Below are 12,119 nucleotides of genomic sequence, written 5' to 3'. Positions count from 1 at the left end.
AAGGAATGAAAAGAACGAAAGTATGAATGAAGGTTTGAATCCATAGGTGAGTACGGATCAAACTTATGTATAATGGAGAGTATGAGTGAAGGTTTGAATCCGTAGGTGAGTACGATACAAACTTATGTAGAATGGAAAGTATGAATGTAGGTTTATGCAGAATGAAAAGTATGAATGAAGGTTTCAATCCGTAGGTGAGTACGGATCAAACTTATGCAGAATGGAAAGTATAAATATAGGTTTGAATCCGTAGGTGAGTACGGATCAAACTTTTGTAGAATGGAAAGTATGAATGAAGGTTTAGTTACGTAGGTGAGTACGGATCAAACTTATGTAGAATGGAAAGTATGAAATAGGGTTTGATTACATAGGTGAGTACGGATTAGACTTATGTAGAATGGAAAGTATGAACGAAACTTTGAATCCGTAGGTGAGTACAGATCAAACTTATGAGAATGACAAGTATGGATAAAAAGTTAAAAATCGTGGGCGAATATGGATTAAACACATAAGGAATAAAGGTAGAATGAAAGGCTTGAATTCGTAAGTAGGAGCAAATCAAACTTACAAGAATGAAAAGTAGAAATGAAATGTTTGAACCCGTAAGCAAGCACGGATCAAACATATGCAAATAAAAGATGCGAATGATAGATTTGAAAGGAAGGAGTCATATCCGTAAGTAAGCATGGATAGAACTCTAAGAATAAGTGGTAAATGAAAGAAAGGTAGAGACCCTAAGCGAGTAAGAATGAACGGGATTGAAGGAGAAATTGTGTTTCTCCTTGTTTCTCTCCCCAACTAAGGAAAGTATGTACATTGTAAGTAAGTGGCATTTATAGTTTTATCATATCAAGCATATTGCCTGACTAACTGAATGCATATGTATATGTATATGCAAAGCATATATGAACACGTGTGGGATGGATTCTAGCCAATTGATAAAAAAAGTAAGTAAGAATGTATTTACAGTTTGACTTCCTAAAAAGTCAAACAAAGTTGAGTTGTTATTTATGAGTCAAGTAATAGTAAATTAGCAAGAAAGGTTTGATTCATTTAGTAAGTATAACTGTTGAAAGATGTTGTAGCAGGAATTTTAGTTGAAAGAAAGAAGTTTTAAATAAGTTACATGTTACGCATGTTAGTAATCGACTCATGAGAGTCATAATGAATGACGGAATAGCACCTGGAAGAATGACTTATTTAATTACAAGGAAAGAAAACTTTTACAAGAAAAACTAAAACAATATCTTGTAAGTATGCTTGAATTGGAAGGAAGTACAAACGTGTACTTCAACGCATGTATGATAAGTAAAAGTGGCAGTTTGACCTTGAAAAGTCAAATTGAAAAAGTTGGCGAGATAATTAACGAAATGAAAGAGTTATATGTGAGAAATGAAATGTGTAATGTATTATATCGTGTAAGTGAGAAATTCATTAAAGAAATATAAGTGGTCAAACACCGAATAAAATGAGTAAATGAATGAAACGTACTAACCGTTAAAATTGTAAATGAGAATGGTATAATGCTTAAAGTGATGAAATGGGTAGAGTTGTTGGAAGGATGCTCACGAGCGGAAGCTCATTACATGGAAGGAAGGGATCGATCCTGTTTTGATACGGACTCGTTAAGAAGTTGGCCGTTCTGGTTTGCGGATCGTTAGTCTACGCAATGAATGCAAGGTTAGTAACATGTTTAAATTATGATTGTTAAGAAGAAGTTCAATTTGAATAATACCTTCCATACAAAAGGATGGTATTTGAGTATGGCATAATGTAGAATGTTGACTTGTGAAGGTCAACAAAGGAATGAATTATATATCTCAGACTTAATGTTGTTGAGTAAAGCGCATGTGTGCATTGTGAGCGATGCGTGAATTGTATCGAAATTGACCTAAGGGTATACTTAATATCGTCTAGCAATAGCAAACGTAGAATGATGTTTATCTTCCGAGATAAGTATGAATAAAGGAGTATGACATAGTGGTTTTGTTGTGATAACTTTGATTAAATGTTCATAGTATGTGTATGTTTATGGTTTAAATTTTCATGTGTTAATGAAATTATTAGAAGGAATGCTAATAGTGAGATGCATTAGTAAGCTCGTGACAAGTACTTATGTGACTAACGCAAGAATAGAATTTTGGGTATGATTGGTGAATGTATGAAAGTCTTATACTTAGTTAAGAAGGCAAGGACAAGACATATACAAATGGTTATGCATGAATACTACCTCTTAAGGAGTCACAAGTGTTTTCGTGTTGTAGAAAACTTCTTGAATGAATTGATTTAAAAGTAAGACTAGAATTGGTCTAGTAGAAATGAGAAAGGTTTCGGGGACGAAACCTTCTTTAAGGGGGTAGACTTGTAACGCCCCAAAACCCAAATGTTTAACTTACGAATGTGTTTCCTTGTTTTATGGCATGAAGTGGGTTAATCGGTTTTAAATAACTTAGTTAAAGTATGAGTTAAATAGTGAGGAAGGAAGTTTGTGACTAATAAGAAAAATGGCAAACTTGAGAGACTAAACTTGGTGGAATGGAATTAAGTTTATGTATAAAAAAGAGCTAGAATGTGCATATGTGTGTGCGTGAAGTGTCTGGAGAAAGAAAGAGAGGAGAAAACCCTCTTACAAGAACAAGTATGCAATTCCAACTTAAATCAAGATCAACTGGATGTGAAATCAATGCATGAAAGATGAATCCTTATCATCTAGACAAGATAAACATGTGGTAAGCTGTAATTTGTGATTTGGTGATCTTGTATGAAGTGGGTTTGTGATCAATCCTGAAATTTGTTGAAATTAAGCATGGATATGTGTTAGAATGACCAAATAGAAATTGTTTTATATATGATATCAAGTAATTTGATGTTTGAAGGTGAAACCCACTTGGGTTAGTGAAAATGGCGACATGGGTATAACACCCATGTCCAATCCTTGTCCAAAATTTGGTTTAGTATGTTGTATGTGATGAATACTTGTTAGATAAGTTGAGTATGGTATGGAATTAGGTTGATTTTAGTTGTATTTGATTGATGAAGGCAAGAAGTATGAAGATGAGCATAAGATGCTTGTATAATGTGCTTAGAAAGTAGTACGCACACCAAGTGTTTGTTGAAATGCCTAGGTGAGATTAATAGATGTTGGTTTAATATATGATTTGGTAAACACTATGCATTAGAAGTTGTACTCTATGCTTGGGTAATATGATGCACATTATGTGTATTGCTATATGAGTATGAAATGTGTATCATGTTCGTAGTATAATCTATTAATGTTGAGAATGTATGAGTTTAAGTTGATAATTCATATGATGGACAGGTGACTTTCTAAAAGTCAACTGTGCATAAATAGCATAGTAAGACATTTGGCCACAAATGTAATGTTAGGAAAATCGCAAGGCATATGCTATATCAATAAATGTTATATGTGACGATATAAAGAATTATGTGGAATGAATGTAATTTAGAATGTGCGTGTATGCTAATAATGCCGTAACCATAATGACATGAAAGTATAGGATCATGTCAAGGTGGGTGGAAGTGTGGAAGGCTAACGGGAAGGATGCGAGGAAGCAAGTATGAAACGAACGCTTAAGGTAAGTGATTTCCAGAATCACTTCTTATTTATAAATGAAGTTTGGTATGTTGTATATAGGGAACCATATAAGAAGTTATGGGTAAGGTTAAGTACCAAGGTAAGTTCATATGAACTTCATCTATCCTTAATGTAAATTAAGATGATAGTTTCATCATGTTAATGGAATGTTAATCATGTTACTGAAATGTTCATTATGTTAATGGAATGTTCATCACGTTAGTGGAATATTCATCACGTTAGTGGAATGTTCATCATGTTAATGAAATGTTCATCATGTTAATGAAACGTTTATCATGTTAATGGAATGTTCATCATGTTTGTTGGAAGTTAGGCAATTATGTTTATTTGTAACTGCATCGATTTGTATTGATATGTTTGTAGGTAAGGCTTAACTTTAGATGCTTGCGATGTTCAAAGTTTGATATTTGAATACGAATAAGTGAATGTGACTTGTATGCATGTATGTAGATATGGAACTGTAGTGTGTGTAAGTAGTGTGAACTTGTATGTATGCACATATGAATGGGATTCGTATGAATGTACTTAGATATATGAAAATGAAAGTGTATATGCGTGTTGTAATCTAATGATTGTAGATCACTGGTATACGTATATGTGAAGATGTGGGATTTCAACATGTTTGAGATTACGTATTCCTAACTATGTTACTATTAAGAATGAAATGAAGTGTAGGTATGGGAACGCCGGACTCTCGAGGAATTGATGTCGGACTCGAGTAAATAAAATTGAGAGGATGTTTTAGTGGAATACCTTACGTAATTAGAATGCGATATAGTCTTTTAAGTATATTTATTAAATTATATATGATGTCACCATGTACAAACGTGTTGGTTATATATGGTGACCACATGTTAGTCAGATATTCATGATGGACAAGTGAACGAGGATCTAGTTGAAGATCATGGATTGTAAGGGAAAGCGGTCACGTTGTTTGTAACTATTTGTTAACATAGTTACATTAAGTAAATGATCAATGATGTATTTATGTTAAAAGGGTTGACCTAAACGGTATTCAAGTATGTTAGAGCAGTTAAAAGAAAGAAATTTTACGGTTCATTTTCTGCTGCGTCGTTTTGGGTCAAATCGTGATAAGGGTCTTACATTAAAATTTTCAAAGATGGCCCATGGTCTCCATGGAAGAATCCACCAATCACCAAGCATGGTAACTGAGGGGGGTGGTGTACCATGGGTTCTTGGCCGTGGCCGTCCATGCACATCACAAGTCACCACTACCTCATACCGCATAGCCTAGGTTCATAGAATATGTGGGATAGAATGGTCTGTCCCCACATTGCTTGCCTTTAATACGCCTTTCAAACATTTTTCACGCACAAACTAATATATCAAGACAATTATAACAAGAATTGATATTAGATCAATGTTGGTCAGCTGGTGCATACTTGTCCATTATGAATTGTATTATTTTGATCATTTAAAACGAACAGTGAGTATCACTCTTTAAAAATCATCATGTTTGGTTAATCAGTATCACTCCAATGTCAAATACATATATAAAACATATAAAGCGAGTGCCATTATACGATATACATACAATAAAACAAGAACAAAAGAGATGCTGAAACTAACCTCAAATATCATGATATCAAATACACTCATTACATGTTTGGTTACATTTATTGTGCCAACTTCTCCAAAATATACTCTTCAGAAACCGGATATACAACAACCTTTCCAGTAGCTCTACCAGTTTCAAGGTAAGAAAAAGCTTCTTTCACCCTGTCAATCGGAAACGGGCTGTTCGGGTCAATCACCGCCTTCACCTTTCCACTCTCCAAGTACGGGTTCAGCTTTGTCAACGTTGAACCGGTAGAGGTCACAACAAACCTGAACCCTGGTGGTGACACTGCTCCGGTTAGGACCACCACACTGCCACCTTCCTTCACCACCTTCACCGCTTTCTCCCCTTGCCCTACAACCAAGCCACAATTTTTAATCCTTAAAAAAATATGTTGGGATCAGTATGTACACTCATAATGCAGTTGTGTATTTGTGTGCATGATTGTTGATTCTGGTATGAAACTAAGTATAATTATAATATACATACATATACACACACATTTATATATATACACACTTATATAAATGTGTGTGTATGTATAAAAATTATATTAATAATTATTTTTGTTGTTTTTTATTTATTTGAAGGTAAAAAATAAAATTAACAAAAGAGTTAATTACACAAATGGGTCCTGTGGTTTATACATAATTTCGCCTTTGGGTACTAACTTTCTTTTTTAACAGGTTTAGGTTCTATGGTTTCAATTTTGTAACACATTTGGGTACTAACACCAAAATTATTTAATTAATGACTAAAATACCCTTGCATTTTTTTAAGTTTATCAATGTAACACATTTGGGTACTAACACCTAAATTTATTTAAGTTTAAATCAATTTTACAAAATCTATTTATTTTTTTATTTTCATTATTTTATTATATCTCTTAATTAACATAATTTTTTTTATTTTCATATTTTTATTAAATTTCTTATTTAACATAAAATCTACTTGTTACACCAATATTTTTTTAAATAGATTTTTTAAATAAATCTACTAGCTATATAGTTTTATGTAAATTAAATTTTCGTTTTCAATTTTGGATTGAAATGATTGATAATAATAAATATCTTTCATGTAAAAAAATTTAAGCCTTTTTTAACTCGTTTTTTTGTTCATTTACATTTTACTATTTTAAAAAGATATTTAATTTACATAAAACTATATAGCTAGGTATTTTAGATAAAACTATATAGCTAGGTATTTTAGATAAAGCTAAAAAAAATTTAAGCCTTTTTTTAACTCGTTTTTTTTTTTGTAAAATAGATATTTAATTTACATAACACTATATAGCTAGTAGATTTTACTGGTGCAACTAGTAGATTTTATGTAAATTAAATATCTTTCTAAAATAGTAAAATGTAAATGAACAAAAAACGAGTTAAAAAAGGCTTAATTTTTTTACAAGAAAGATATTTATTATTATTATTATTATTATTATTATTATTATTATTATTATTATCAATCGTATATATACAAAATTCAAAACGAGTAAGGTTTACATTATTTAAAACTAGTAAGAAATTTAATTTACATAAAACTATATAGCTAGTAGATTTTATTTAAAAAAATCAATTAAAAAAATACTTGTGTAACAAGTAGATTTTACGTTAAATAAGAAATTTAATAAAAATATGAAAACGAAAAAAAATAAATAGACTTTATGTTAATTAAGATATATAATAAAAAGATGAAAATTAAAAAAAAAATAGATTTTGTAAAATTGATTTAAACTTACATAAAATTAGGTGTTAGTACCCAAATGTGTTACATTGATAAACTTAAAAAAATGCAAGGGTATTTTAGTCATTAATTAACTAATTTTGGTGTTAGTACCCAAAGGTGTTACAAAATTGAAACCATAGAACCTAAATCTGTTAAAATAAAAAGTTAGTACCCAAAGACGAAATTAGGTATAAACCACAGGACCCATTTATGTAATTAACTCTTAACAAAATTTAAAAACAGAAAAATAAATGGCTAAATTGCCAAAATCGTCCCTGAGTTAACGATGCATTTTAATTGGATTTGCGATCTGATGGAAATGGCAAAAAATCAAAACATGATACAAAAAAAATATTTTGGATGTAACAGGCAAATCAGCCCAAAACTCAGGGACGATTTTGGCATTTTACTCTTTGGTTTATTTCATTTTCTATGTAAAAACGTGTGAATCTTTGATTTGAGTAATTCACACGCTAATTTAGAAGTCAATTTCAATTTTCCAACATTTAACTCGGCCTACCATATTTTGCCTATAAGTAAGGTTCATGTAACAGATATTGATTTCTCTTGACATTATTTTCTCTTTTTATTTGCTTACGCTCTGCGTAGATTCTTACAAAAACGACTTACCAATCGCATCAAAAACAACGTCGTATTTGTCTGGCAGTTGTTCAAAGTCCTCTTTGGTGTAATCGATTGCTAAATCAGCACCTAAACTTTTCAGCAACTCGAGTTTTGATGTACTCGCTGTGGCCGCAACTTTTGAAGCACCAAACACTTGCTTTGCAAGCTGCATCAAGATATCTTACCAATAAACAAACATAGATCATTCATATCATGTGTGATTTGAGCATTTAACATCTTGGTTTCTTATACCTGAATTGTGAGTGACCCGACTCCGCCAGCACCGTTTAAGATGAGGATTGATTTACCTTCAGAGAAACCGGCTCGCTCTAGACCTTCATACGCAGTCTCAATTGCAAGGGGGAGACTGGCAGCCTGCACAAAGTCCAAGTTTTTGGGTTTTAAGGCTAGCAGTTTCTCTTCGACTGCAGTGTACTCGGCTAAAGAACCTGACTGCTTTGGCCCATCGAGTGCTTTTTCGCTTATATCTCCATATACTTCATCTCCTGGTTTCAGACCTTTAACTTGCTTCCCGACCTTAACCACTACACCGGCAACATCATACCCTGGAACTGTCTGTTAACAGTAACACAAACTCCATCATATTCAAAAAGTATGTTTAGTTAAGACTTAGGAGTGTGTTTAAATGGAAAGGATAAATTAGAATTAAACATGAAACTTGTTATCTGTGAATATGGGATTTGAAAACATAATTAGACGATTCATTTCAAACGACATTCCTAAATTGATTCATAGAGTCTATTAACCAATAATATGTTGATAGGGAACACGGAATTCAACAAGTATACATTCAAATTCCAATGAAATCAATCACAAACATTACCGGCAAAGCAGAATCAGTCGCTTGAAACTTCCCAAGCCGTCGTTTAAAATCAACAGGATTAAGAGCAGCAGCCACAACCTTAACCAACACCTGGTCATCATTGACACTAGGAACCGTAACATTCGACGAATACTTCAACACATCCACACCGCCGTACTCATCGTACACCCACCCCTTCATTTCCGAAGGCACAGTGAACGTATCGACCGCCGTTTCAGTTGCAGGTTTCGGAGAAGTAGCGGAGACTCGGAGACGAATGTTTTTGTTGGATTTTGAGAGTTTGTGGGTGGTGGTGGTGAATGTAGAGAGAGAAAGTGGTGGTTTGGTGGAAGAAGGTGTGAGGGAGGGGCGGAGAGTGGTGGTTGTGGTGGAGCTCAGCAGAGCTTCCATTATCGTCCTGTCAGTGAACGAGTGGTATCGTGATAGGTTTTGGGTTATATGGTGTTGGTTTAGTTTCAGTTTGTTTTTAAAATTTGATGTACTAGAAAGTTCGTTTTATATAATTTATTTTATTAAAATAAAACGTGAAATCACATTTTTTGATAAAGGTGTGTACGCTATTTGTAAGACCGGACGGTATTGGGCTCGTCCTCAGGTTCATCTCTTTACCGCCGCTCCAGCCTTGTCACCCCTTGCTCTGTCGCCGCCCAGGTGGCGTCATCTTCGTCTGCCCAAGCCGGGCCTCACTCCCTCACACACACCTATACATACATATATATAAAGGGGTTCATCCCTCAGCCCCTAGGTCCATCCCCTTTAGTTCCATCCTCACACCCACTTACGTGGCGTCCTACGTGGCGGCCCATCTCCATGGAGATGACCCTCCCCATACCTTCCAGTCTAAAGGTTTAATTTGTTTTAAACTTTAACTATCACGTATGTCTCAGATACATAGTGACACAACGGTTATGGGTGTTCAAAAAACTCGCAGCTCGCAGCTCGCTCGAAAAAAGTTCAAAAAAAGCTCGGCTCGAAATTGGCTCGATCGTAAACGAGTCAGCTCGGCTCGGTTTGTAAATGAGCCGAGCCCGAGTTTGGCTTGGCTCGGCCCGTGAGCTCGTGAGCCGGCTCGATAAGGTTTATATCCTTCATTTTTTGTCTCACATCACTCATAAGACAAAAAATAAGGGAGTATCTCCCCTATAAAAGAAGGTAAAGACATTGTATAAAGTGAGCTAACTATTTATACTTGTATATCTAGCCATTTGGTTAAATTAAATTGCAATTATGGTCCTTAGTCTATGAAGAGATTCATTTTTAGGGCTTTTTAAGTACTAAATTTTGCGATTCTTTGTTAGTTCGAGCTAGATCGAGCCGAGCCGAGCTAGCTCGAATTTTAATCGAGTCGAGCTCGAGCCTCAAATCTCAGCTCGATTTGAAATTCGAGCTCGAGCCGAGCTAGCTCGAATTGAGTTCGAGCCGAGCTCGAGCTGAGTCGAGCTCGGTTCGACTCGGCTCGTTTACAGCCCTAACAACGGTACATGTTTCATGTGTTGGTATGTAGTGTAATGGTTTTATTGATTTTTATCATAAAACTAATATTTATATACTATTAATTTGCAACAAGTTTGTGTATATATGAGTTGTATATGTGCTTTAGTGGGTTTTTTTTGTTCAAAATTTATTTATATACTCTTAATTTGTAACATTGTTAGGCATTAAAACTTGTATTTTTAGCTTATAAAGTTGGACATTGCTTTATAATAAAACCATGTACTATAGTATTTATTTATATACTATTAATTGGTAACATTGTTAGGTAGGGATGAGCACGGTACCTGTTCGGTACTGGTACTGAAAAACAAGAAAAGTGGGTACCGGTACCGAATACACTGGCCGTAACATGGAGCTCATGTATAATGTTTAGGGTCAGTTTAGTAACTTTTGAATGGTTAAGTGTTGAATCAGTAAGAGGGCTGAACTATTAAATGCTTAAGCAGTATGAGGTCTGAACTATTAAAAGACAGTATAATGCTTAACGGTTCAGAGACAAATGTTTGACCAATTCAGATTAGAGGTCTTAACCATTGAGACTTAGTATAATAATTAATCATTCAGATGCAAATGTCTGAACCATTCAGATGCAAATGTCTGAAACATTCAGACATTTACTCACGAAACAAACAGTATGAATCATTAAGTGTTGAACCAGTAAGAGGTCTGTTTGAACCACTCAGACCCTCACTAAGAGGTAAACAAACAACCCCTTAATTATTAACTAACCCATGCCGGCTGAATTTACAAGGCCCGGCCGCAACGCGGCGGGGTCTTACATCTAGTTTATATTTTATATTATAACATAATGGATAAGGAGGGTAAATTAGACTTTCAAACATTAATTACACTTTAATTCCCTTCCCTTTGACCAAATTATATATAATTAGTTATAGTTACACTTTATTCTCATAAAATAACCAACTACCTCACATTTTTTTAAAGATCATAACTTTTACATACATTAATTTTTTTTTAAAAATTATACCATAAAAACAAGCATTTTATTCTCTTTAATTTAAGTATAGTGTTGCTATAATTGTTTTAAATAAAAAAGTTATATATTACGTGATTAACAATGTCTATCGGTGAGCAATAATGGAATTGCTGAACAAAACCAAACCGAAAATGAGGGAAATTAGACCGAAATCAACCAAAAACTGAATTAACTAAAAATTGATTAACCAAATACCGAATTTGTTGGTGCATTTGTGTCTAGTGCCTACGTCTTAGTCTAGTGTCTGTTATGTGTTATGGCAATGTAACGTATGAGTTTATACTTTGTTTTTATTGTAAAGTGTCATACCCCTATTTTCCACGTGTCACCGGTGGGCCCGGTGGGGAGTATCGTGACGTAATTGATATCATCATAGTCAAACAACACAACATATAAATGCACAGCGGAAGCAAAGAGATAGATTTATTTCAACTGAATAAATTGTAACGTTTAAGTATTACAAAACAGTCGAAACAGATCCACAGGCGGATCGAATAAAAAGGAAAATTGTTCAACAGACTTTGGCATCTAAAGCTTGCGAGACTTGAGTAATGATGCCTGGAGTAGCCAGCCTATTTCGTTTAGTACCTGCACTTAGCCTTTTTGGAAAATACGTCAGTTTACACTGGTAAATACAACTTAACTGACTCATTTTGAAAAGAGTTTGAAAATTTATTTGAATGCACTTCGGCAAAATATCTTTTATAACTTGGGACAATTATTTAAAAATAATCTTGTATACAGATTTACTCATTTGTCGTCCATTAGGGCCGGTTTGTAGGGCCGGACTTAAGTTAACTGACACGCCACAGGTATAATGCCCACAAGGTGGATTCCTTATAGTGGGATACCAGTTTTTACATAATGCAACTGTCAGGTGTACGCCTACACCCCGTGCTTAGGTCGTGGCCATTTCATGAATGATGCCAAGGATATCCGGGACATGGTCATTTAACCCCCAAAGGCCATACACCAAATAATACATATCAAACGAGTCATGTAAATACATTAATCACAATCCGATTTAAATGACTACATACACCCGACCAAGCGGTACTCTTATAGTACCGTATCCCAAGCCCGTATAGGGAAAATAAGTTAAGGGTATTTACCTGAGCAAAGTATAATTCAAATACAGCAAGTGCACGTAGCTTTTACTGGGCTCCTAATCTGGAACGAAGGTTTTAATAACCTATTAGAATCCTAACGAGTCTTTAATTTAGCCTAAGCTTTAGACCGG

The 12,119-nt window shown here is 34.2% G+C and overlaps 1 protein-coding gene across 1 annotated transcript; it reads right to left on the bottom strand.

The window, feature by feature from the left end:
• Positions 1-5,076: 5,076 nt before the first annotated feature.
• LOC110911641 (2-methylene-furan-3-one reductase) lies at positions 5,077-8,867 on the bottom strand. Its single transcript, XM_022156265.2, has 4 exons — positions 8,389-8,867; positions 7,797-8,120; positions 7,551-7,710; positions 5,077-5,549 (listed from the first exon to the last, which is right to left on the bottom strand). Exons 1-4 carry the CDS (start codon positions 8,776-8,778, stop codon positions 5,254-5,256), a joined length of 1,170 nt encoding a protein of 389 aa, XP_022011957.1. The 5' UTR covers positions 8,779-8,867; the 3' UTR covers positions 5,077-5,253.
• Positions 8,868-12,119: the final 3,252 nt, after the last annotated feature.

The sequence above is a fragment of the Helianthus annuus genome, chromosome 15, assembly GCF_002127325.2.
Source record: "Helianthus annuus cultivar XRQ/B chromosome 15, HanXRQr2.0-SUNRISE, whole genome shotgun sequence".
Taxonomy (NCBI): Eukaryota; Viridiplantae; Streptophyta; class Magnoliopsida; order Asterales; family Asteraceae; genus Helianthus; species Helianthus annuus.
The sequence above is the reverse complement of the archived record's forward strand: the minus strand, read 5'-3'. Positions and strand labels throughout refer to the sequence as shown.

Bases quoted from the DNA above. Each gene is read 5' to 3' on its own strand.
- LOC110911641 (XM_022156265.2), bottom strand. From the start codon at position 8,778: ATGGAAGCTCTGCTGAGCTCCACCACAACCACCACTCTCCGCCCCTCC. The intron at 8,121-8,388 runs GTAATGTTTGTG...TACTGTTAACAG, and splicing joins CGACTGATTCTGCTTTGCCG to ACAGTTCCAGGGTATGATGT. The intron at 5,550-7,550 runs GTAAGTCGTTTT...GCTTGGTTGTAG, and splicing joins CGTTGTTTTTGATGCGATTG to GGCAAGGGGAGAAAGCGGTG.